General features: G+C 44.6%; 3 protein-coding genes and 2 long non-coding RNA genes across 12 annotated transcripts in view; 4 read left to right on the top strand and 1 right to left on the bottom strand.

Annotated features, from left to right (window-relative positions):
* Positions 1-4127, bottom strand: part of SLC27A1 (solute carrier family 27 member 1) — a 52056-nt gene extending 47929 nt beyond the window's left edge. Inside the window, exon 1 of one of the 6 annotated variants that reach the window (XR_014508267.1) lies at positions 3957-4088. Coding sequence is in view for 1 of the 6 variants with exons in the window: in XM_083428251.1 (XP_083284377.1) it covers positions 3366-3403 (38 nt within the window). In the remaining 5 variants the exon portion in view is untranslated. Of the gene's footprint in view, positions 1-3365 lie in introns of all 6 variants that reach the window. The other 5 variants (XR_014508268.1, XM_083428252.1, XM_083428253.1 and 2 more) reach the window with 5 other exon arrangements.
* Positions 4128-4241: 114 nt separating this feature from the next.
* LOC310671934 lies at positions 4242-13777 on the top strand. Of its 3 annotated transcripts, none has more exons than XR_014508289.1 (5): positions 4242-4848; positions 10458-10551; positions 10759-10912; positions 11263-12176; positions 13768-13777. It is a non-coding gene; the product is annotated as an uncharacterized lncRNA (long non-coding RNA). The 3 variants fall into 3 exon arrangements; XR_014508290.1 differs by lacking the exon at positions 10759-10912 and adding an exon at positions 10031-10119; XR_014508288.1 differs by lacking the exon at positions 10759-10912.
* LOC310671930 lies at positions 13777-14827 on the top strand. The gene is made up of 3 exons (XR_014508282.1): positions 13777-13870; positions 14411-14560; positions 14666-14827. It is a non-coding gene; the product is annotated as an uncharacterized lncRNA (long non-coding RNA).
* A 217-nt stretch (positions 14828-15044) lies between these two features.
* Positions 15045-17434, top strand: NXNL1 (nucleoredoxin like 1). Its single transcript, XM_083428344.1, has 2 exons — positions 15045-15878; positions 16699-17434. The coding sequence occupies exons 1-2, from the start codon at positions 15553-15555 to the stop codon at positions 16994-16996; spliced, it is 624 nt and encodes a 207-aa protein (XP_083284470.1). The 5' UTR covers positions 15045-15552; the 3' UTR covers positions 16997-17434.
* Positions 17435-22859: 5425 nt separating this feature from the next.
* Positions 22860-26767, top strand: part of GMIP (GEM interacting protein) — an 83667-nt gene continuing 79759 nt past the window's right edge. The window contains exon 1 of the mRNA XM_083428216.1: positions 22860-24679. Within this exon, the coding sequence (XP_083284342.1) occupies positions 24424-24679 (256 nt within the window). The 5' untranslated portion in view covers positions 22860-24423. The remainder of the gene's footprint in view (positions 24680-26767) is intronic.

Here is a 26767-nt window from a genome sequence, read left to right as displayed (position 1 = left end):
GTGGTGAAACACTGCTTTGGAGTGCCACTGCAGCTTACAAGGACAGGGTCAGGTAGGAACAAGGAAAGGGCTGCAGGAATGCACGGGCAGGGCCAATCTTGCACTCTTGTCATTGCACCCATAAGCACTGGCCTCACCTCACCTCTGCCCTGCCCCACCCTCCTTGTAAGCTGCAGCTACACCAGTCAGTGTCAGGAGGACAACTCAGTAGCACCCTCCCACCACACCAGCTGCTCCCGTCAAAACTGCAGTGGGCACTATATGCAGAATAGTTACATGCAAGACTCTTAAAACTCAAGGGCACAAGGCAGTCTTCCAATGGTTAGGAAACAAGGTTTTACTATCCCAAAAGGGTTCTCAGTATTTTCTCGCATAGTTGCTATTCCTTCTTGCATCAACAATAAAATCTAATATCCCCTTTCTTCTCAGGAATTCCACTTCTTGCCAAGTTCTTTTAAAATTCCAGTCTTAGAAGCAAAAACTCACTACACCAATTTACAGTATTCAGGAAATGCAATTCATTCTGCAACTATAAAAGTTGTGTGTGATGCCCAAATGCCTTGTACAAGTTGCATGAGGCAGTAGGTATCTGCTTTCTTGTTGCCCTGATCCCACAGAGAACTGTCACCACCATGCTTGAAGTTCAGCAGCAACAAGTGAATTCATGAATGGCATCTTGAAGCAGGTAATGCGTAACATTTTCTGTTTTAAGTCTCCTTATTCATTCATATATTTTTCTCCCCCTTGTTTCCAATTCCACAATGAGAGTATTGCTGAGTACCACAAGGAAAGGTGTAACTTGGTTTTGCCCCCTGGATTTGGGGAGAATCTCCTGAACTACTCTAAGATCAAAGTCTTTCTGAGGAACAGAACCAGCCCCTTGAACTACTTCTAAAACAACTACACCTATAGTTAAGATGTAAAAAGCCCTACCTTGGACCATTTGCCATCCTCTCTGTCCAAAGTAAGGAGTAAAATGTCTGTGTTATCCTTACACAAAAGATCATCAGATCATTAAGCCTTTCCTCCTCCTGGATTGTGGATGATGGGAGCTTATCATCACCAGGATGACATCCTGCAAGCCAGTTTTTCAGCTCTTGGGCTTCAAGAACTGCCTTTCCCTTCTTTTCACATCTGTGGTATGTTAACTCCCAAACCAAGTTTTCAGAAGCATGCCCCTACTCACAATCCAGGCTTTTTCTTTGAGAGTCTTGAAGGGGATGGTGCCCTATAGCATCTATGAAGTAGGACTAGAACAGTGTGAGGAAGAGACTTCATGGCTTCATTTAAACGGCTGTCCAGGCACTTCTGGCAGCAGCCTCTGGCACACCTCAGTCCACCTCAGCTCTTATAGCTCTGCAAACGTTATTCTTGACCCACTCAGTGAAATCAGGGTGCACTGAGGTCCCTCCAACCACCCTTACATTAGGGTTGGGGGTTTAAGGGAGTAAAACAACTCTACAAAAAAGTCCAATATTTCATATATTTGATCCCTACAATTCATTCTACAAGCAGAATTTTTCTTGGCACATTTTTTTTGGGGGGGTGTAGTGTACATACAGCCCTACACAGAGTTAATAAGGTTGTGCTTTGTACTGTCACTAGTCAAGAAGTCAATGTAATGTAGCAGCCAGATAGTTGGACACAGGCAGGGAAAACCCAAGATCATACTCCTCTGTAGTCATGAAGCTATGAGTGATACAGGGCCAGTCACAAACTCTTGAACCGGTTTATGTCATTGGGCTGTTACAAGGATAAAATAAGATAACCCCTATACACACCACGCTGAGCTCTTTATAGAAGGGGCAGGATAAAAATATAACACACAGGCCTATTGCTGTCAATAATCACACATGCCCTATTCATCTGGGTTGGTAAATCCATGTATTATTTCCTATTCCTCAATTTGGCAATCCATGTTTGACCACACTGGCTTCTGTATTCAAAGTTAATAATCAGTCTCCCACAGAGACTGGAAGAAAATATTTAATTCCATGTACAAAAACTTCAACTTTAGAAACTAAATTTTAAGTGCCCTGTCATAAAATTAACAATTCTGTGCAAAGAGAGATTAATTGGTAATAGGTTCAGATATACTTCTTCACGTAATGCACAGAAGAGGGTGGCATGAAAGCAAACACCAACAACAATGTTTCAGCTGGGCTGCCCCTTTCCCCCATAGGGCCACTTCATTTCTAGATAGAAGTTTATTTCATAGAATTGTAGAACTGGAAGGGACCACAAGGCTCATCTAAATCCAACCTCCTGCAGTGCAAGAATCTTTCATACAATGTGAGGCTCAACACCGTGACTGTGGGATTAAGAATCTCTTAAGAGTCTCAGGCTCTCTCGACTGAGCAAGGAAAGTGGCTTCCCCATTTCATTTATTCACAAGAGAAGGCTAGAAATAAGCCCGCCCCCAATCTTTTTTCTGGACAGTTGGCAACATTAGGAAGAGGACTTAAAGATCTTGCCAGGTTTACTGTCGGCTTTGGGAATCCCTCAAAAAGAGTGTCTTGGGAATAGAGCTTCAGGAGACAGTGTTTGGTGGCATGTTATCTGTGGAAGGCAGTAGCCTTAGGGTAAGAAAATGTTTTGACATGTTGAGATTCCTTTGCCAACTGCCAGCTTAGTCAAACTGTTTTAAGTTTTGGAAGTCTGGTCAGGTATCTTCCTAGGTTGATGGCACTGAGTGTTGCCGTGAGACTTAACTGTGTGTACTGATTTAACATAACTTATGGCTGCTTTAGCATAATGTGTGACAATATAAGCATGGTGAGCTTTCTCCCCACGCTCTTTTTATGTGAGGAACTGGTGAGTGTGAATTTAGGACTGAGGTAACCACATCACCTGAAGGGATTTGAAGACTGGCCTTCAGTGCCTTGCAGATTGTCTACTGAATTTGCAGGGATTCCTCTGTCTGCTCATCTCTTGTCAAAAACATTTTGGGTGGGTGGGTATGACTCTCCAAATTCCCTACATCACCTAACTGTGCTTAAGTTTCAAAAGCTTTTTCTGTTATCCTGCCTAAATCTGCTGTGTCTCAACTTGATTCTTGCCCTTCCCTTGTGACTCAGGTGAACAGCTCCATGTGATCTTTATTGCAGTCTAGATATTTGCCAACTGATATCATGTAGTGCTTTAATCTTCATTTCTCTAAGCTAAACAAGCGCAGTTCCACCAACTTTTCCTTATGTCATAAATTCTGGACTCTTTGTTGTATCTAGTTGTATGCGTTGCTATCCAACATGCTCTCTGGATTTGTTTTTCTCCTCCTCTCCCCCTTTTAAAGTGTGGTGACTAAAAGCAGGTATGATACATCTGAGTCATAACCAGCACCAGTTTGGTTCTGTTGTAAATATTACCTTCTGGTAAAAACGTGCCTGCATAGAAATATGAGCATCAGCTTGATTCTTGGTTTATTGGTGATCAGACCTGGAACAGGTGATTTTAGAAATATTTTTCATCTTTTTTCTGCAAGTATGGAAGATGAGCCTTCCTGGATTGAATCAAATGTCTATTTGGTCCAGCATTCTGATTCCCGCAGTGGTCAGACGGATTCTTCTGGCATATTATATGCATGCAATGGCATTTCCTGACATTCCCCTAGCACAGGACCTCTCAAAATGTTGGCTGGCTAGCTCCCTCTTGCCATCCTGTCTCGTCTTCTGTCTGTCTGGCTAGTCTTTTCAGTGGCCATGGATGCATCGTGTGCCAGGGTTCATTTATACAGGCAGTTTTACAATACAGTAAAATGACATCCCTATGGGGCACCGGGATGGCACCCCACCCAGCCGGCGGGTCCTCCCGCGACCCTCCGAGCCCCATCTCTCGCGCCCCCCTCCCAGCCGCTCTCCCCCTCCGTTGCCAGGCAATGGCACGGCGCCCCCCGCCCCCTCAGGAACCGTGGCGAGGGCAGCGCCCCCGTCGTCAAGGCAACGCACCAGCTCCCGTACCTCGCGCCGCCACCGCCCACCGCTCGCTCGCGAGGCTTCTTCCACCTTCCGCCCGTCCGTCCGTCTCTCCGACGGCCGCTTCAGAGGAAGCGCCGCCCCTCGACTCCACCGGCGGGCCCGGTGGGCGGGGCCTGGAGGCAAAAGCCCCGCCCCGAGACATCGAGCCCGGGAGGCCTAGAGAAAACGGGGGAGGGCGGAAGGCGAGGATGCTGGGAAGGCGGCGGAACGGAAAGAGGGGGCCGGGTTCCTGCTCAGCTTTTGGCAGTGGAAGGGGCTGCGAAGGCGAGAGGGGCACCTCGACGTCCTCGGTCGGACAGACTGCTCGGGAATGTTGTCCAGCCTTCCTCGTCCGGCTGTCTCTCACACAAACGCAACTCTTTCGATAACTGACTGGGCGGTTTTGGTTCTTGTCCGTTTGCAGCAACTCGACAGACGAACTGACAGAAAGGGCTCTCTTCAGAAAACGGCCCGCTTCCCGCCCTGGCCTCTGCAGGCTTGCTCCAGAAACGTTGTCAGGGTTGCACTCAAGACTCCCAGTGAGTTGCAGGGGGTTGGACTAGATGACCGTTGGGATCCCTTCCAACTCGACAGTTCTCTACACAGAATGCGACTCTTGCTTTTCTCTTACATCTGCTCCCGTCTGAAGCCCTCTCCTCAACTGGAGGGCTGCAGTCAGCCACTGGGCTATAGCCTCATCTAAGCTGGGCTGCAGCAGCACCTCTCTTAAATATCTGGGGGAGGGGGATAAGAAAGAGGCCTCCCTGGGCATTTATGGCAGGTCTGAAAAGGCTTAAAGCTACTAATCTAAAGAATTTCATGTCAATGCTTACATAAATTTGCTTACGACAAGAGAAATCCGTTTCAAGTTATATTGCTTACATTTTGGACATACGTACTGTATTTGAACATGACTTTAATCAACTTCAGTAGGCTGCCTTATCCGATTCACGTCTATGAAAGCAAAGTTCATAAGGCAGACTCCAGGCTATTAAGCATCTAATGTTGGCCTATAGAAAGATCATAGAATCATAGAGTTGGAAGAGACCACAAGGGCCATCGAGTCCAACCCCCTGCCAAGCAGGAAACACCATCAGAGCACTCCTGACATATGGTTGTCAAGCCTCTGCTTAAAGACCTCCAAAGAAGGAAACTCCACCACACTCCTTGGCAGCAAATTCCACTGTCGAACAGCTCTTACTGTCAGGAAGTTCTTCCTAATGTTTAGGTGGAATCTTCTTACTTGTAGTTTGGATCCATTGCTCCGTGTCCGCTTCTCTGGAGCAGCAGAAAACAACCTTTCTCCCTCCTCTATGTGACATCCTTTTATATATTTGAACATGGCTATCATATCACCCCTTAACCTCCTCTTCTCCAGGCTAAACATGGCCAGCTCCCTTAGCCGTTCCTCATAAGGCATTGTTTCCAGGCCTTTGACCATTTTGGTTGCCCTCCTCTGGACACGTTCCAGTTTGTCAGTGTCCTTCTTGAACTGTGGTGCCCAGAACTGGACACAGTACTCCAGGTGAGGTCTGACCAGAGCAGAATACAGTGGCACTATTACTTCCCTTGATCTAGATGCTATACTATTGAGGCAGCCCAGAATTGCATTGGCTTTTTTAGCTGCCGCGTCACAAGTTTGTGGCCAACCAAGACTCCTAGATCATTTTCACATGTACTGCTCTCAAGCCAGGTGTCACCCATCTTGTATTTGTGCCTCTCATTTTTTTTGCCCAAGTGCAATACTTCACATTTCTCCCTGTTAAAATTCATCTTGTTTGTTTTGGCCCAGTTCTCTAATCTGTCAAGGTCGTTTTGAAGTGTGATCCTGTCCTCTGGGGTGTTAGCCACCCCTCCCAGTTTGGTGTCATCTACAAATTTGATCAGGATGCCCTTGAGTCCATCATCCAAGTCGTTGATAAAGATGTTGAATAAGACCGGGCCCAAGACAGAACCCTGTGGCACCCCACTAGTCACTCTTCTCCAGGATGAAGAGGAACCATTGATGAACACCCTTTAGGTCCGGTCAGTCAGCCAGTTACAAATCCACTGAGTGGTAGCATAGTCAAGACCACATTTTACCAGCTTCTTTACAAGAATGTCATGGGGCACCTTGTCAAATGCCTTGCTGAGATCAAGGTAGGCTACATCCACTGCGTTCCCTTCATCTACCAGGCTTGTAATTCTGTCAAAAAACGAGATCAGGTTAGTCTGACATGACTTATTTTTCAGAAATCCATGCTGACTATTGGTGATCACAGCATTCCTTTCTAGGTGCTCACAGACTGTTTGCTTAATGATCTGCTCCAGAATCTTCCCTGGTATTGATGTCAGACTGACTGGGCGGTAATTATTTGGCTCCTCTCTTTCCCCCTTTTTGAAAATAGGGACAACATTTGCCCTCCTCCAGTCTGCCGGGACTTCGCCTGTTCTCCAGGAATTCTCAAAGATGACTGCCAGTGGTTCTGAGATCACATCTGCCAGTTCTTTTAATATTCTTGGATGCAGTTCATCTGGCCCTGGAGACTTGAATACATCTAAACTAGCCAAGTATTCTTGTACTATCTCCTTAGTTATTCTGGGCTGTGTTTCCTCTGCTGAATCATTTGCTCCAAATTCTTCAGGTCAGGCATTGTTTTCTTTATCGGAGAAGACTGAGGCAAAGGCATTGAGGAGTTCAGCCCTTTCTGTGTCCCCTGTTTGCATTTCACCATCTTCTCCTCTGAGTGACCCCACTGTTTCTTTGTTCTTCCTTTTGCTACGAACATACCCATAAAAGCCTTTTTTGTTGCTTTTAACCTTTCTAGCAAGCCTGAGTTCATTCTGTGCTTATCTTTTCTGACTTTGTGTCTACACGTGCTGGCTATTTGTTTGAATTCCTCCTTGGTGGTTACCCCCCTTTTCCATTTTTTGTACTGTATTTTTCGCTCTATTGGACGCACCGGACCACAGGACGCACCTAGTTTTTAGAGGGGGAAATCAAGGGGAAAAATATTATTCCCCCCCCCCCAGCCCCAAAGACCAAGACACAGGCTGCGTGCAGCCTGTCCGCTTCTCCCAGAGCTTCTCGGGGCTGCGGGGGAAGCCTGGGTTCCCCCCCCCAGCCCCAAAGAGCAAAGAAGCCAAGACAGTGACCGGGATCCATAGCCGCTCAACCTCTCCAGCCAGGAGCTAAACCTTTCCAGCGCAGCTAAAGAAGAAGACAAGGCAGCGAGCGTGATCCATCCCGCTCACTGCCTTGGCTTCCTCTTTAGCCTTAAGCAGCATCTTTAGCCTTGCGCAACGGGATGGATCGTGCACGCTGTCCACCGGGGCTGGACTAGATGACTCCTCGGGTTCCCTTCCAACCCTGCAGTTCTGTGACCTCGGATGTTGTTCGGGGTCTCCACCACTTGAGGCTTTTAAGCAGCGGTTGGGGGACCATCTGCCTGGCGTTCTTTAGCTGTGATTCCTACATTGTGAGGGGGCTGGGCTAGATGACCCTCGGGTGGCCCTCCCAACTCTATACAGTCCTACACTTCTGCGGCAGGAGATCCACAGCCACGTCACACAATGCCCACTCCCAATTTTCATTGGAGAGACATGTGGCTTCACTGTCTAGGTAGGTACCCCCCTACCTGCCACTCTTCCCTCACCCCACTTAAGCTGAGGGAATTCCTGCCCAGAGAAGCTCCCAGGTGAGGCAAGGGTTAAGATCTACCTCTGGTAAATGGCTTTGTATCCTCCCTCTTTCCCTTTTCTCTTCTTCTTCTATGCCAGTTCCTTCTCTTGTGTTTTGTTTAATCTGTTTTTATTGTGTACTAAAATAAAAGCTGCAAAGTTTCCTTTTTTATAATATTCCCCCCCTCCAAACTAAAATGTTAATCTAGATAAAAACACTGATCCAGAGGAAAATAAGGGGGTGGAGAAAGGACGAAAAAAGAAAAAGAGGTAGAGATAGAGAGATTTTTTAAAAGTTGGCTTCTTTAGCCTTGCTCAGCCTCCCGTGGCTGGAGAGGCACGTAAGGCTAAGGAGGAAGCCGGCGCAGCGAGGAGATGGATCGCGCTCGCTGCCGGGCTTCCTCTTTAGCCTTGCTCAGCCTCCCGTGGCTGGAGAGGCGCGCAAGGCTAAGGAAGAAGCCCGCACAGCGAGGGGATGGATCGCGCTCGCTGCCGGGCTTCCTCTTTAGCCTTGCGCAGCCTCCCCGCAGCTGGACAGATTGCGCAAGGCTTTTCTAGAGGAGGGAGAAGGGACTGACTGACCGCGTAAGTCCCTTCTCCCTCCTGGGGAAAAGCCCGCAAGAGCCACACGAAGCTTGTGTGTGGCTCTTGGGGGCTTTTTCTGCCTGCCTCCCCCCCCCTGCATTCGCTCCATAGGACGCACAGAGTTTTCCCCTTAGTTTTTAAGACGGAAAAACTGCGTCCTATGGTGCGAAAAATACGGTACACATCCTTTTTTAATCTTAACTCAGTTAAAAGTTCTTTAGATAGCCACCCTGGCTTCTTTAGGCACCTTCCATGTTTCCGTCTCATTGGTATTGCCTGAAGTTGTGCTTTTACTATCTCCCTCTTAACAAACTCCCAGCCATCATGAACTCCCTTTCCTTTTAGTATTACTGTCCATGGAATCTCACCCAGCACTTCCCTAAGTTTTATGAAGTCGGCTTTCTTAAAGTAAAGAAATTGAGTCCTAGTATGCTTGGCTGCTCCTTTCCGCTGTATAGTAAACTTCAGAAGAGCATGATCACTCACGCCTAATGATCCTTCCACTTCTACCCCACTAACCAGGTTATCAACATTAGGTTTGGTCGGGGTTCTTCCGTGATCATAGTTGGTGATAACACTGCCGCCTGTTGGTACTTTTAATGGAGAATTCATGTTTCAGGAGATGATTAGAAATTGTTTGAGCAAGCACCAGTCACTGCTGCACATACAGGGGAAGGCAGCTTTTCTAAGTAGTAAAAAGTAAACAGAGTATACATTCAAAATACAGGCGCAAGTAAGGGTTACTTCTCTCATAGAGAAGTAATGCAATTTGTTGATAATCCACAGTTAAGAAAAACAAATTTCTGTGTACAGTGGTACCTTGGGTTAAGTACTTAATTCGTTCCGGAGGTCCGTACTTAACCTGAAATTGTTATTAACCTGAAGCACCACTTTAGCTAATGGGGCCTTCCGCTGCCGCCGTGCCGCCGGAGCATGATTTCTGTTTTCATCCTGAAGCAAAGTTCTTAACCTAAAGCACTATTTCTGGGTTAGTGGAGTCTGTAACCTGAAGCGTATGTAACCTGAGGTACCACTGTATTACATATTTACAGGATTTTAACTCTGTTCCGTAATCAAAGAGGCCCCCAGAGTGGTTTACATAGTCCAGGGACCAGAGGAGTCTGCTGGGAACTGATCTTCCAGCACAGACAATCAAATGGCTGCTGCTAGATGATGAGGGAGCGAAGAACCCAGTGCAGCTGATAGGATCATAATGGGATCCCATGTGTGGATAAATTCTTCCCTCCTAGCAAACACAAGTGAATGCATATGGGATGTCGCATTTTATCTTCAATAACTGAGAAATGTTAAACAAATAATTTGTCCAAGGTCATCCTGTGCTCTTCAGCACTGAGCAGATATATAAACCCAACTCATCTTGGTATAGGTTGGCAGTCGTGTCCATTTTCCAATTCTGACTTTAACAAAGCATTAAAATTACTTAATAGTTAAGAGAAAATGATATTACTGCTGGATAATAATAATAATAATAATAATTTTTTATTTATACCCACCCTTCCTGGTTTAAAAACCGGGCTCAGGGCAGCTAACAGCAAATATAAAACATTGATTAAAATGCGACTTGAAAACAGCATAATCCATGATCCAAATAACTTAGACCCTCCAAGTGTCCCAATTTTCCAGGCACAGTCCTGGATTTACAGAAGCCATCACAGTTTCTGATCTGACCCCAGAATTGGGGGGGCGGGGTATGCAGTGACCCCTGAGCCAAGGAGATAAGTAACTATACAACCTTTAAAAGACATCTGAGGGCAGACCTGTGCAGCAAAGTTTTTAAAAATGGTTTATTGTGTTTTTATGTATGTTGGAAGCCACCCACAGTGGGCAACCCAGTCAGATGAGTGGAAGTATATTGTTGTTGAATAGGGCAGCCTTATTTTCATTGGAGAAATGTTGGCAGGTATGTATAACTATCATGGCTCACAGTGCAATAAAAACCATGGATCAGATCAGTCAAATTCATCATTTAGCCCCATAGTGAATGGCTGGTCTGTCCATAATTTGCCAAATTAAAAGGTAGTTTTTTGGTGCCTGTAATACTGCACATAGGTTACTTAAATGCCATGACTTCTATGTTAATTCCTAATGTAGACTATTACTGGAAGCAAACTGTGATTATGCTGTCTTCCTCACTGATATCTGCAACTGAGTTGTTTTCATAACATTTAAACATTTCACAAGCAGGAAACACTATTAAGTAGTGTTGCTTGAAGTTACTTCCTTTTATTGTTACAATAGAACTGTGGCATATGTAAAGAAGAGGAATATTCGTTGTGTGTTAAGTCACAGCGTTCTAGAAGATGTAGCAGCTATTCAAAATGAAGCGCCTCTGGTTAGTATTATTTTTTGAAAAAGCATTTGTTTTCAAAACCAGTGGGCAATGTAGATTTATTTGAGAGACATATTTTCTCTCATAAATTAATCAGTACAAATTGTTCAGCTGCAAAACCTTGATAGGACATTATGTTCAATTTCTCTTTCTATCACGATGGATATTATTGTGTACATGATGTTCCAGTGACCTTTCCTCTACTTCCAGATCAGCAGAATTACTCCTGAATCTGATAGTATTGTCTGAACCCTATTGTTAGAGAACTCACACGAACTGTTCACTGGGGGAGGGTTTCATGTAGTATCAAGTGAGTCAAGAGCTACACAGACAGAGAGAGAGCCATATTACAAGACACTAACAGGTTAGTTAGTTTCTTGAATACAAATCGCTTACCATAACATAATGTTAACAAAGTGATTTACAAGAATAATGTACAAGAAGAAAATATAGTGATATAGTAATAAAATAATAATAATAAAGATAACACTAATAGTAAAAACATCCTTTCCAGCTATTCTTTAATTTGGTTCTGAGGATAACACACATTGTTGTATGCCAAGCAAATTCCCAATTATCTGGCATATTAAGAAATTCCCAGATTTTGATCCATTGTGTGACTCAGCTTCCCAATTCATGGCTAAGTGTGGATGAACAAGTGAGCATGTGGATATTCACAAAAAATAATAATGCATCCACTTTCTTTCTACCCAGGTCCTGCTGCTGTTGCTGTGCTACTCAGACCTAAGCAGTGTTTGACTTAGGGTTATGTCCAATCCAGGGCTCATGCTTTGTTTGTTTACCCGCCCCCCAGATAAACCACAAGTGGTAACCGAAGTACACACCTTGGTTATGTGGGAGTAAGGAAACAATGCATGTGATAAGTTACCTGACCTGGGGAGGGGGGGCAGTGGCAGGAATAGACAGAAAGGCAACCTATTCTTCTCTACTGATTCCTTCTTGAATAATGACTTGCTGTCATTAAAGTGTGTTTCCTTAGGCTTTACTTTCCTCCATCTTCAGTCAGTTGGTATCGGACCTTCCTTTGCTAACCTCATCCACATGTAAGCTTGTATTAATAATGGTTTTGTTTGCCAGGGGAAAAAAACTTCAGGTTTTTTTATTCTTTCAACCAGCAGTTTTACCAAACTATTTACTTCTGTACTTTATTATTATCAGGGTGACTGGGGCAACCCAGCTGAATGGGCAGGGTATAAATAATAAAATTATTATTATTATTAAGTTGGTATACTGATGCTTTTGAATTATGGTGCTGGAGGAGACTCTTGGACTGCAAGAAGATCAAACCTATCCATTCTGAAGGAAATCAGCCCCGAGTGCTCACTGGGAGGACAGATCCTGAAGCATAGGCTCCAATACTTTGGCCACCTCATGAGAAGAGAAGGCTCCCTGGAAAAAACCTCTGAAGTGGGAAAGATTGAGGGCACAAGGAGAAGGGGACAACAGAGGACGAGATGGTTGGACAGTGTTCTCGAAGCTACTAAAATGAGTTTAACCAAACTGCGGGAGGCAGTGGAAGACAGGAGTGCCTGGCGTGCTCTGGTCCATGGGGTCACAAAGAGACAGACACAACTAAACAACAACTGCTCTTCATCTGAAGATCTCAGGTCTGTTCACAGCACATATATCACTTCACTGATATGTACACCAAACTCTAACAGGCTTCTAGAGCGCAGCAAACCATGAGCCTGAGTTTAGACATAATGCTAAGTCAAACCATGGCTTGCAGGGCCCCCAAAGCAAATGCAATTTTTGCTGTAAGTGCTACATGCTCTTTCGTGCATGTATGTATGAACCAAACCAGAGGGATCGTTGCAGAGCTCAATGCAGTCTTCTATTCCCTTCTATGTTTTGCTATGAGATATTTTACTCTGCCCTTATATTTTGGTGTTTGGTTTGTTATTTATTATTTTTATGGATGATTCAGGTGTTTTGAGCTGGGCAGGGGGCTATTTTTTTTACATGCTTCTTACACAATGTAGGAGAATATGTTTTTTGTTTTGACACTTATTTTAGAGGAGCAATGGAGGTCATCCTTTATGTTCCCACCAACATCTAAAGTGGGTCTTTGTTATTAGGTAGAGAGCCTTCTTTCTCTTTGTCTGCATTCAGTCTGTGAAGCTCCTTGCTTTGGAAGGCCCACGTTTCTCACTCGCCCTGGCAACTTTCCACTGCCATGTGAAAACCTTTCTACTTTAGAAAGGTGTTTGGGCTGTGGTAATCTGCTTTTATTTTTTCCCCTGATTGTATGTTTCGTTTGTGTTACGGCAAAATCTGGGTGCGAGGCTGCTCTGCCACCCAGCTCGTCGGACTAAGTCCGCGGGTCCCTGCGGAGGAAAATGAGTTCAGCCAGAGAGGAGCAAACTGCAGAAGATCCATGTTTATTGCGCAACAAGGTTCAAGGCGAGATTGAACAGCGAGAAAGGGGTGACATGAACTTTTGAAACTTCCCTCCATGTCCCAGAATACAGTGCAAAATACATCCCAGGTACATCATGAATACATTAAGAAGAGGTTGGGTTACACAGATTACATCATGAATATATTAAGAAGAGGTTGGGTTACACAGGATTAACATATGGAGGAGGGAGGGGGGAATATGCAGAGCTGGAGATATGCGTAGATAAGCACATCCTGAGTCCCGGTGATGAGAAGACAATGGTCCATGTATGCATAGTCTGCCACCTGGCATTGCCCGGAGGAAGGGCTTGGCAGAGTGATTTGACAGGATTAGGGTCTTGACACTTTGCTTGAGGGATTATGGAGGACAGGGGAGGTGTCATGGAGTCCTAGAGAGATTGAGCAAATTGGCACGTTGATTTTCTATGAATTTTATAGATTTTAGTCCCTTTTGTCATTGACAATTGGAAATAAATGGATATATTGTAGCGAAGAAGGAGGTGAAGAAGACATGCCCCCCCCCTTCCGTATCAGTTTGACACACAGGCTGTTGTTCGGTCTTGAATTTTACCTGCCATATCATCTTTTATCTCAGTTTTTTGTATTCTAATTTTATTAGCTTTAAGGGTTTTAGGCTGCCTTGGACATCTTATGGAAATGTGGAGTAGAAATAATTTAATTACTACATGTATTTGTTTGCCAACAAGTCACCATAGCTGTGCACACTTGTGAAAAAACAATATTATAGGATGACACAGAGAGCACAACCAAGTAACTCTTTTTCTTTTATTTGATCAGAATTATCACCCTTCCCAGGAAGCTATCAGTACAACGAACAAGATTTCTGGCAAGCAGTGCATGGGTCATATTATCTCCAAAGGTCTGCTTTAAGAAGATTAAGGTACTGGCTGTGGATTCTATTAATAGGAAGGGAGGTGAAATCCAGCAGGAAAGGTCATGCATGTCAGTGATCCAAACTAGCAGCAAGGCAAGGGTAGTGTCGCACTGGAATGTGAAGAGGGGGATCTCAGCTGCACAAGGAATGACAGAAGGAGGTTTCTAATGATACAAAACACTGCACAATGTGAGAACTCTGGCTTCTTATTCTGGGCATGGAGATGTCTTCAAGGTGAGAAAAATGGAACTGTATCACGTTGATGTATACACACACACACACATATATATATATACTGTGTGTGTATATATATATATATCCATTTTAACGATGCAATCAAACCTCATATATTCCGAATTATACATATTATTCAATAATCAAACAGTCCAAATATTATGCCAAATTATAATTTTTCGGGGGGACTTCACCATGCTCCGAGGTTGGGGGGGGGTGGATCTGATCATCTCATAATTCTACTGCTTTTCATAATCTTTCCCGATAGTTCACATAAGTCATTCTGATGTTAATCCTCGTTATTTTCCACAGCCTCTGAGTTCTTCTGGCAAGCGAGACAGCTCAAAACAGTGTTTCTGTGTGATTTTTATGTCCAAGATTCCCCTCCACATTGATGTATTCTTAACTTAGAAGAAGACTGGAGTCCCCATCCTTGGGAGGACACTACGTGACACCTGGAAGGTACAACAATCTGACTGTATCATTAACATGTACAGACTAGATTGCATTCCCAAGACTTTCTTAAGACTCCTTTAGACCTTTAATAATGGTTTTTTGTTCTTGTAGTTGTTGTCACTTCTGGAGTCTTGGCAAAGCCCCAGCCTGAGCTGAAATGCCTTATTTCTCAAGATCTTTGTGGGAAAACCTAGTTCCAAATGGAATGATTTGCCAGAGGAGGTCTGTGTAGTGCTTTCCAAGTCACACCAATATCTATTGCTTGCCATGAAATAATTTACCTAAACATTAGGAAGAACTTCCTGACAGTAAGAGCTGTTCGACAGTGGAATTTGCTGCCAAGGAGTGTGGTGGAGTCTCCTTCTTTGGAGGTCTTTAAGCAGAGGCTTGACAACCATATGTCAGGAGTGCTCTGATGGTGTTTCCTGCTTGGCAGGGGGTTGGACTCGATGGCCCTTGTGGTCTCTTCCAACTCTATGATTCTATGATTTCTGGTAAGGGCAATAGCCATTTATTGCTCCTTGGCTAACCTCGCTAGCTGCCATCAGAGGTAGGTTAGACAGAAAGTGACCCTAAGTCTCCCATTTTGCTTCATAGCTGAGCAGGGATTTGAAGCCGGCCTTTGGTCAACTCTGTCCAACATTCTGGTCATTGTGCTTAATTTTGGGGCCTCACAACTAATGGCAGAGCTGGGCAGTGGTAGAATGTGGGGAACCAAATAATTTGTTGCATTTTGTTTTTATTAAGTGCAGATCTCTCTTTTTTTACACCACCTATATTTTTTTATGCCTTCCCCACCTGTAGTCTGAAGTAGTACAGTCCGTTCTAACACTCCCCCACCCCACCCTGCATACTTGAATCAATAATTCAATAAAAATAAATTCTATGAATGCATGATGAAGCTAAAAAAAGAATAATTTCCCTGATACTGCCTTCTTGTTCCCTTTCAGTCTTAAATTTGGTGTATGGTTCTTTAGCACAACAATCAGTCGAAAGCCATGGCTGCCATTTTTACCAACAAGACCCTGATTGTGAACAACAAGGACAAGGATAAGTTGGAGCTGGAACGTGAGCTTACCCGAGCATTGGAGAACAAGATTATGCTTCTGTATTTTGGCTCTGGTGAATGTCTTCGATGCCAAGAGTTTGCACCCATCCTGAAAGAATTTTTTGTGAGGCTCACAGATGAATTTTACGTGGAGAGAGCATCCCAGCTGGTCCTGGTCTTTGTCTCACTGGATGAGACTGAGGAGAAGCAAGACAAGTTTCTGAAGACCATGCCCAAGAGATGGTTGTTTTTGCCCTTCCAGGATGAATTCAGGAGGTAGGGATTCCAGTGCTTAGACAGCTTAGACAATGGCCAAATTCAAAGTGAGTCACCAGAGGCATATTTGCATAGTTTATGCATAGCCAGGGGTTGGGCTAGATGACCCTTGGGTCCCTTCCAACTCTAAGATTCTATGATTCTATGACCTTTGCCAAGAGCTGCTGCATGGTTGTACAGCACACCCATGTGGTGAACTGTTGAATTGCAAGGGGTAGCTTCTTGATGCCTCGGACTGAGTTTTCGGGAGGTGTGGATAGGCTGGGCAGATCAGGACGATGTGTGTGCGGGGGAGTTGCACAAGGACAACCCCTGGGCGGGACGCAGCAGAATAGGACCAACCACGTTAGAGTCCTGTATAACAAAAGTCCTCAGGGGAGGAGGGTCCTCCCCAGGGAGCATCCCAATGGGGTGCCTTTCCGCACCCTGTTCTGTCTCCCTGAAGCTCCACCCTTGCCTCCTGACTTGGCTTCACCTTCAGAGCCACCAGGGCCCACCGCCAGTTCACTTCCCAAGAGGAAATCACTGCTCCCACTACTGAAGGTGGGAAAATGCATAACGTGATGATGTCACAATACTGAGTAAGTGATGTTGCAGGGGAAAAGAACTTGACACAGAGGGTTTTGGTGGCATCCCCATGATATATAATGTGCAGATATGCTCAGAGTTAGTAGCTGGGCAAAGGAAATGAGCAATCATCATGCAAGCAATTCGGCTTCGAAACTAACTAATTAAATAACAAGCGAAACCCATTGTTTTCCAGACTTCAAACTTTTATTCAAAACCTTGGAGCTTCATCTCTTTCTGTATTAACTTCCAGGGAACTGGAATTGAGATTTTCTGTGACAAACCCCCCAGTGGTGGTGGTGTTGAAACCAAACGGAGAAGTCATTGCTGCAAACGCAGTGGAGGAGATTAAGCAGGTGGGCCCTGCTTGCTTCAGGAACTGGCAGGAGGCAGCTGACCTGGTGGAGAGGAACTTCCTCCTGGCCCAGGACTTTGACAACGTTGCTCTGAGGAGCATCATGGATCCCATCCGCCGGCTCAAATACAAGCTTGCAAGCAACAAAAGCAGAAAGGGAAGCAAAGATAACAACGAAGAAGAAGTGTTCTCCTGACAGGACATTTCTTCCCATGGTAGCTTTGTTGTAGGTGAGCTTAACTCTTCCCAACCCATGGCCTGTGTGCAGGATAATGATTGTTACCTACAAGCACAGAAATTGTTACTGAGCACAGATTTCAGGCTTCTGAAAATCTAAGTGCCTTTTACTTTTCTAAAAAAAATAATTCTAGCCTTTATGACTGTGAAGATAGTCATGAAAGTGTGTGGCATAGAATGTAGGAGTCTGGTGGGTGAGGGTTGTTCATGCAGATTTTCAGTGGCTCCTGGGAACTGTGTCTAGCATTTGCCCCTTCCACTTGAATAGCAGAAGACGCCCATGTGGATTTGTTTGCTTGAATTTGCTACCCTCCCTTGACTGCAGCGTGCCAGGATGTGCATACATTCAATGCAACATATTAAATGTCAGTAAAACATCACTTAAAACCATAATAAATTTTTTTAAAATAATATTTTATTGGATTTTACAATGAGTATAAAGCGACAAAAAATAGAACACAACACAACAAAAAGTAAGAAAATACAACAACATACAAACACAAAACAGCAAAAAATGTAAAAAAGAAGAATAAAAAGAATAAAAACAATTTTTATCTCCTTGTATTCTTTGCATTAACTTGTTTCTCCGACCTCCCCAGACCTCCCTTCTCTGTATTCCAGATCATATATTCTGTCAGCAAATTCCTTCCCTCTGTCATACTTTGATTTTATCATAATCTTGGTATCTTAATATAATTACATTTCCTTATATCTTAAAATATTAGATCTTTTTAATCTTTACACTTTTTTTACTAATAACCTTTTACATTCAATCTGGTGTCATCAAACATTCATTATCTTATAGTGTTTCTGTAAATAATCTTTGAACTTCCTCCAATCTTCTTTCACCGTCTCTTCTCCCTGGTCTCTGATTCTGCCAGTCATTTCTGCCAATTCCATATAGTCGATAACTTTCATCTGCCATTCTTCCAGCGTGGGTAGTTCCTGTGTCTCCCAATACTGTGCGATGAGTATTCTTGCTGCTGTTGTAGCGTACATAAAGAATGTCCTGCCCTTCTTATGTACCTGTTGGTTGACCATGCCCAGGAGAAAGGCCTCTGGTTTCTTCGGGAAGGTGTATTTAAACACTTTTTTCAGTTCATTATAGATCATCTCCCAGAAGGTCTCACTTAAAACCATAATTAAAGCAACATAGGGATTACAGTGCTACTGTGTAGAAGCAGCAGAACTACTCAGTCAAAAATGACTCATTTGCTCCCGAAAGCCTGGACGAAGAGGTGTATCTTGACTCATCGGCAAAAGAAGTACAATGGTGGTGCCAGATGCACCTCCAAGGGGAGGGAGTCCCTAAATGGGCAGGGAACCGCAGAGAAAGCCTTCCTATGTGCCACTGCCCTGTGAGTTTTAAGGGGTGCCAGCTCAACCAGAAAAGCCTCCTCTGTTGATCTTACAGGTGCTCCTTCAGGTATCAGGGAAGCCAAATGATGTAGGGTTTTATACATAAGCACCTTGAATTGGTATTGGATGCAAATAGGCAACCAGTGCAGGATTTGGGGGACAGGTGTTGCAGCTTCTGAACTGTCTTTTATTTATTTCCTAACATTTAAAAGGTAAAGGTACCCCTGCCCGTACGGGCCAGTCTTGACAGACTCTAGGGTTGTGTGCTCATCTCACTCTAGAGGCCGGGAGTCAGCGCTGTCCGCAGACACTTCCATGTCACGTGGCCAGCGTGACGAAGCTGCTCTGGCGAACCGGCACCAGAGCAGCACATGGAACGCCGTTTACCTTCCCGCTATAAAGCGGTACCTATTTAACTACTTGCACTTAAGGGTGCTTTCGAACTGCTAGGTGGGCAGGAGCTGGGACCGAACGACGAGAGCTCACCCGGCCGCGGGGTTTTGAACCACCGACCATGCGATCGGCAAGTCCTAGGCGCTGAGGTTTTACCCACAGCACCACCCGCGTCCCTATTTCCTAACATTTATATACCACTTAATTATAATAAAACTTCAATGATTCAAAGGCAGCGCTACACAGAACACATTACAGTAGTCCAATACAGAAGTTATCAATGCATAAATTTTAAAAAATGTATGCAGATGTGCTTTTTTTTTGCTTACTATATACAGTAGTGTCTGCTTTCATATGGCTCTCCCTGTTCCATCACTGGAATATTCTGTTACAACTTGCTTTAGGCTCAGACAATAACTACTGTAAACCCAAATTAACATTCACTTGGTGCAAGGCCTTCTGTGTGGTAGCATTTTCCTTGTGGAACACATTCATACTAGAAACTTCAGGTTCTTCTTATCAATCTGTAAAAAACATACCATGGCTTTCAACAGGCATTGCTTTGTCAGGTTTTATTTTCTACTGTGTCATTGGTCGACTGCTGATTTTGTAGCTTTTGTCTTATTGTGGTGCTGTTTGAAATTACGATTCTCCTAAATGACTTTGAAGCTGAGTGGGTGGTATATAAACTTTATATAAACTTTAAAAATAAAAAATGATAGATAAGTGCACAAACAAAATACGGCATCACCAAAGAAGGCATAAAAAGGAGAAGGGAACATTTTCAAACATATACTGCTTATGAAAAGAGAAAGATCAGTGGTTTAGTTTTGCTTCTGAGCTTTAATTCCTCAGTAAATATCAGGTGGAGTGTGGGGAGTATTCCTATTCCAACCAGGATCAGAGCAGAAGCAAAGTTCTAAAGTCCTGCTCACCCCCTGCCAGGGTTCTAATCTGACTTGGCCCCTTTCCGTATGCTGGCTGTTAAAACCAAAGCAGCTGTGCAAGGATGAAATATGTGGCAAACATCATGCCTTATTTGGTCTAGTTGTAACCGGACCACACTTCCCATCATCCCTGACCATTGGCCCTGCGGGTTTGGGCTGATGGCAGTTGTAGACCAGAAAGTCTTCTGGGGGGTTCCACGTTGGGAAAAGTATTGCTTGAGATGCATGGCGTCTGCCAACCTATGACTCTGCTCTGGCTTTCCTCTGATAGCTCATGGAAGAAGACATGTGATTTGTCATGGTGCTCTGTGTTGCACCACACACAGACATGCGCAGATCCTCATTACAAGAATGTGTTTTTATTAATTTATTATGACCATTTCTCTCTTGCTTTCCTGAACCAGGTACAGGGGACACTAAGTTGTTTGCAACTGTTGGTTGGTAGAGAAAGAAGATGACTAAGGAGTGAGGGCATACTAAGAAGAGTATAAACTAAGAATGGTGTACACACTAATCTTCTTTAAAGGAACACTTTAAGAAGGGATGTAAGAAGGCATCATTTTCTATTTCGCCCTGTGTTTGTGACATGCAGTACCGGATCCATTCCACTGCAGTTCATCTTCCACCAAATACTATGATAATCATCTCACTGTCTGTTGTGACAAAATTATGTAACTGTGCTTTGCATGCAGATCAGGTTCAATCCCTGGCATCTCCAGGCAGGGCTGGGAGTGTCTTGAACCTTGGAGAACAGCTGTCGGTAAATGCATTCGACCCACAGCTGTGAGGCATTTGCGAGCTTTTTTGCTGCTCCTCTGTGACCTCCCTGCCAATTTAGATACAGTGACATAACTGGAGGCTGCTTGACTGTCTTTGGGTCCAGTGTTAGACCATTTCGATCTGATACTCCCTGATAGACTCCTCCAAGCTGGTAGGCCCACCACCTGCCTCCTTGATCCGTGCCCGTCTTAGCTGATTAGGGCATGCCCAGATATTATGTGGACCCCCCTGGTTGAAATTATCAATTTGTCCCTTGGCACGGGGATATTCCCAGGGGAGCTGAAGGAAGCAATGGTGTGTCCGCTCTTAAATAAAACTTCACTAGATCCTTTAGATCTATCCAATTACCGCCCAGTTTCAAATCTCCCATATCTGGGTAAGGTAATTGAGAGAGCAGTTGCTGAACAGCTTGGTAGGTTTCTGGAGGAAACATCGGCTTTAGATCCATTTCAGTCCGGATTCCATCCTGGTTTTGGGACCGAGGCGGCTCTGGTTGCCCTAACAGATGATCGCCGCAGACAACTGGATTGAGGCGGGTCGGGACTGCTGATTCTCTTAGATTTGTCAGCAGCCTTCGATATAATAATAATAATAATAATAATAATAATAATAAATAATAATAATAATAATAATAATAATAATAATAATAATAATAATAAATTTTATTTATATCCCACCCTCCCCAGCCGAAGCTGGGCTCAGGGCGGCTAACAACACTAAAATAGTGCAACATTATAAAAACATTATAAAAATTAATTAAAATCAAAATTGATGGCAACCATAAACTAAAGTTTTGTAAAGATTGCCAAAGGAGGGAGTCAGGCTGCACCCTGACCAAAGGCCTGGTGGAACAGCTCTGTCTTGCAGGCCCTGCGGAAAGATGTCAAGTCCTGCAGGGCCCTGGTCTCTTGTGACAGAGTGTTCCACCAGATCGGAGCCACGGCCGAAAAAGCCCTGGCTCTAGTTGAGGCCAGCCTAACCTCTCTGTGGCCTGGGACCTTCAAGATGTTTTTATTTGAAGACTGTAAGTTCCTCTGTGGGGTCGATCATGATCTTTTGGACCACCGCCTCGCCGATGGGGGGATACAGGGCATAGCCCGTAAATGGCTGTGCTCTTTTATCTCTGATCGGGGACAGAGGGTGGCACTAGGGAGGGAGATGTCATCACGCCACCCCTTGGTGTGTGGAGTGCTGCAGGGCACAATCCTCTCCCCGATGCTTTTTAACATCTTTATGCGCCCCCTTGCCCAGATTATCCAAAGCTTTGGACTGGGTTGTCACCAATATGCTGATGACACTCAGCTCTATCTGCTGATGGATGGCCATACCGACTTGATCCCTGACATACTGACCAGATGTTTGGAAGCTGTGGCTGGATGGTTTCGTGGGAGTCGATTGAAACTAAATCCTTTGAAGACAGAGGTCCTCTGGCTGGGTCGGGATGGTATGGGGATGAGGGACCAACTCCCTTCTCTTGCAGGGGCCCAATTAGTGCCATTGCCTTCTGTTAAGAGTTTGGGTGTAATCCTTGATGTCTCCCTTTCCATGGAGGCGCAGGTTACAACAACAGCCAAGTCGACATTTTTCCACCTTCGCCATATCAAGCAGTTGGTCCCTTACCTTTCCCACCCTGACCTGGCCACAGTGATCCATGCGATGGTCACCTCCAGGCTTGACTACTGTAATTCGCTCTATGCGGGGCTGCCCTTGAAGCTGTCCCAGAAACTCCAGCGGGTGCAGAATGCTGCAGCGAGGCTCCGCACAGGGTCTCTGCCATGGGAGCATATTCACCCAGTGCTTTTCCAGCTGCATTGGCTCCTGGTGGGGTACAGGGTTAGATTTAAGGTGCTGGTTTTGACCTTTAAAGCCCTTCACGGCCTAGGACCCTCATACCTACGGGACTGCCTCTCCTGGTATGCCCCATGGAGGACCTTAAGGTCCATATATAGCAACACCCTAGAAGTCCCGGGCTCTAAGGAAGTTAGATTAGCCTCAACCAGAGCCAGGGCCTTCTCAGCACTGGCTCCAGCCTGGTGGAATGCTCTGTCTCTTGAGACCAGGGTCCTGCGGGATCTGATTTCTTTCCGCAGGGCCTGTAAGACAGAGTTGTTCCACATGGCCTTTGGCTTAGAATCAGTTTGATTCCCTCCCCTCTTCCTTTTTCCTTTCTCCTCCTATGAAGAGATTGCACCCTAATGTTTTAATGTTGTATCTTAATCTTTTAACTTGTATTTTAATCAACTTGTTTTTATTGTTGGTTGTTAGCCGCCCTGAGCCCGGTCTTGGCTGGGGAGGGCAGGGTATAAATACAAATTTATTATTATTATTATTAAGATACACTAAGACCATGCTGGGTTTTAGTAATCACGGCATCCTTTTCTAAGTGCTCACAGACCGACTGTTGAATTATCTGTTTTAGGACCTTTCCCGGTATTGATTACAGACTGGTAAGTCAGTAGTTACTTGAGTCTTCTTTTTCCACCTTTTTAAAGGGGACAAGATTTGCCCAACTCCAGTCCACAGGTAACCTCACCTGTTCTCCAAGAATTCTCAAAGATTATAGATACTAAAAAGTAGCATTTGTATTATTAGTGTAGCTTTAAACACTGGTATTCATAATATTTTCTTAGTACCTGAGAATGTTCCAAGTGCTTTAAATATATCCACAAAAATTATTACAACCTTGTAAGGCAAGCCAGTACTATTATCCCCATATTGGAGATACAGGGCCTGAAGCTGAAAGAGAGTAGATTGCTGATTTCAACTAGGGGATTACCTAATTCACAACTTCCATCTTGTCTTAGGCACTTCACTTTTTTCTCTGCCACATTAAATTTCTACTTGCTAGACTGCTTTTAAAGGTGCAGGAATAAGGCCTTTAAGGCTGGTGGGTGGAAATAGGCAACCCTATGCCATTATCCTCCGTTCGTTGAGAAGGCTCGTGTTCCACCACTTGGGGCTTTGAATCCGACTCACTAGAAAACATATACAAGGCCTTCAGGTAGGAAATGGTTAATAAAAGAGAGAAAGGTGGGAGGATTGCTTCCTCCCGTGTTGGGCAGAGACACTCCAGGAAGCCTCCAATGTCATCACTCCTGCAAATGGAATGTGGAAAATCTGCCCTGTCTGACACCCTGTAAGCCAAATGGCTCATCCATGATTCCTCACAGACATGTGACATGTACCAACACTTCTGAGTCTGGCGTCCTTGGACCTGGTTTAAACAAAAGGAAACGCAGACTTCCGCTGGACGCCTAAGACTCTCCTGGGGTACAGCTTTCAGGCAATGACTTTAGTACATGCTCTTGTGTGATGAGGCCAACAGCGAATGAGACTCCTTTCTCCTGACCTCATTCCTCAATCTAGGGCACACCTTAGCTCGAGAATCTGACAGAGCTCTCCAAGAAGAAAGAAAGGAAAACCATTTCGCTCCTGCCATTTTCAAGAGGGGAATGAATATCTGTCTCTGGGAAATGAAGGGCCTGGGAAATGAAGGTGCTGAGTGTGTGTTCCACAGAACTGTCAGACTGGACCTTTCATTTGAAGACTATGCCAAGGCATGATTCTATGACTATTCTAAGGCACCTGTGCCTTAACTGTTCCCAATCAATGCCTCTGGAACTCCCCTCCCAGTCGTGACATCTTCGCAACAGCCCCACTTGAAGAACTCTGACTCCCTGGGAGAACCACTGAGCCCTTGGAAAAGAGCAGCCGTGTGCCTTCAGAATCTGAGGACAATTCACGGATGAGGACCACGGATGCCTAGGAAATAGTTGGGGGTCTTACAACAAATGCTGAAGCCTGTGGGCTGTTCAAGGGTGTTCAAAGGAGGCACGTGACAGGGAATCTCTAGCACCGAAGGCAGTTGTGCTTGTGGTGCTTGTCATCTGTGTCCAAGCTCCGAGGGATGAACATGAATAAGGCCAGGGACCACAATGATTCCACCTGCCCTTGCAATGGCAGCCAGTCACCACTGGGCAATGGGCTCTTAGCCAGTGATTCAGGTTTCCTGAGTGCTGTTTGGGCTTCTGTGCAGACATCCACCTCTGGGGAAGGCATGGGATGTGTGGCTCTCTGCCCCAACCAGCTGCTTCAGATCACTACGCATCTCAGAGAAATGGACAAACAGTTCCAACATTTCCGGGAACTTTTCCAGCAAGATGGCAAGTATTGGAAGCATTTTATTTATTTGTGAGTCATCTCATACTTCCTCCAAGTAACTTGGAAGGGCATCATGGGCTCACAACAACCCTGGGGAGTTAGCTAAGCTTGGGAGGGGTGAATCTGCCTCCCTTCTCTGCCGTTTTCTGCATTATTTTTTTACTTCTGGTTCTGTTCCATTTCTGCAATGAATTCAGACTTTGTTCTCAAACATTCATCTCAAAATACAATTTTTGAGGAATATATGGTATTTTATTTTAAAAACTGTTACGTTTAGTAGAGGCAATCTGTTAATTATTATTATGGTCATTTTTTCATATAGAATGGTTACCGACAAGCACATACAAAATGCAGTAAAAATAATGAATGTACAAAATAAAAATAGAAAAATGAAATGAAAATACAGAGGGGAGGGGGAAACCAGGAGACAACTGAAAATGCAATGCCACATACAATTATCACATATAAGAAGAAAAAGGTGAATCAAATTAGTTCTCAATAAAGCCTCTCCACATAGTAATCTGTGGAGCAGGGGGTTTAGTGGGTTGTGTCGATCAATTAACATAGGAGAAAAACTAAGTTGGATAAAAGTGGTCTATTTTTGATGAACCACTTAGGACTCTGCTTGTGTGTCAGGCGTTCTGACAGCGCAATGTCCCATTCACTAGCTACTCTTAGGAAGGAGGTGAGTCCGATTTCCAATGGGAAGCCACTGACATTCTGACTGAGGCAATAAGCATAAACTCAAGAGATTTGTGTGTGATGGATTGGTGAGTTGGCACCAGGCTCCAGGGACAGGTGTGCCAGGGCTGAGTCTGGGGACAGTGCCTGAGAAGTGATAGTGGAAACAGTGTGCAAAATTTGAGTCCAGAAACTGAACTATGAAGCAGTCCCACTCAAAATGCATTTTTTTGTATTTACATTGACTAGTCAGTCACCTATTAACCTTCCACTCTAGGGTAATACACATAAGGAAATATATCTTCAATGAGTACTTTCTCTCATATCTTTTATAAATTTAAACTTTTAGAAAATGCATTTTAACCAGTAGTGGCTGATGCAGTACAAGATTTCAATATTTGGTCCTCACAATCAAGCTAAACACTATACCCATGGCCAGCATGCTGACTCTAGTTCAGGGGTCAGCAACCCGCGGCTCCGGAGCCGCATGTGGCTCTTTTAAACCTTTGCTGCGGCTCCGGGGCAGATACTAGCGAGGGGAGGAGGCGCATTGTGCGCCCCGACACTCACCACTGTGGCGGGCGCTGCACTGGCTGTGACGTCACATGGGGGCGGTGCTTGCGACATCACCTGCCCGCCCGCTACATTGTAAGGGGCATGTACGCTGGTCACTGCACTGAAAGGGGGCGTGTACGCTGGTCACTATTTTGAAGGGGAGTGAAGAACACACACACACACACAAAAGGTAACTTGTTAATTTAACATTTATTTCTATGAGGAGGAGTAATTCTGAGGGGTCAAAGAAATAATAAAAAAGTGACAAAAAGTTATTTTTATAATGACGAGTTTTGCGGCTCCCAGTTTTTTTTTCCTTCGGAAACGGGTCCAAGTGGCTCTTTTTGTCTTAAAGGTTGCAGACCCCTGCTCTAGTTAATACTAATTTGTTTGTTTTTAAAGTCAAGCACAAGAATTATTCACACCCCTGAACATTTATCAGAATGCAGAAAAGATGTGAGACTTCTGAATCATCTGTATTAATGTATAATAATGATTAATTAAAGTGGCTGTCCTGCCCTATTTCTGAAGGGTGGTAACCAGTTGTTAGAACATACTCTCAAAATATTCTCTTGAATGAAGTCTAGTTAAAACAGCTAAAAATTTTATTACACTGCAAGCCAATGCAAACTTAAAAGGTAAAGGTACCCCTACCCGTACGGGCCAGTCGTGTCCAACTCTAGGGTTGTGCGCCCATCTCACTTAAGAGGCCAGGGGCCAGCGCTGTCCGAAGACACTTCCGGATCACGTGGCCAGCGTGACGAAGCTGCTCTGGCAAGCCAGCACCAGCCCAGCATATGGAAACGCCGTTTACCTTCCCACTATAAAGCGGTACCTATTTATCTACTTGCACT

Source organism: Podarcis tiliguerta, assembly GCF_965153285.1.
Source record: "Podarcis tiliguerta genome assembly, chromosome: 2".
NCBI classification, from domain to species: domain Eukaryota; kingdom Metazoa; phylum Chordata; class Lepidosauria; order Squamata; family Lacertidae; genus Podarcis; species Podarcis tiliguerta.
This window is presented reverse-complemented; position numbering and strand designations above follow the sequence as displayed.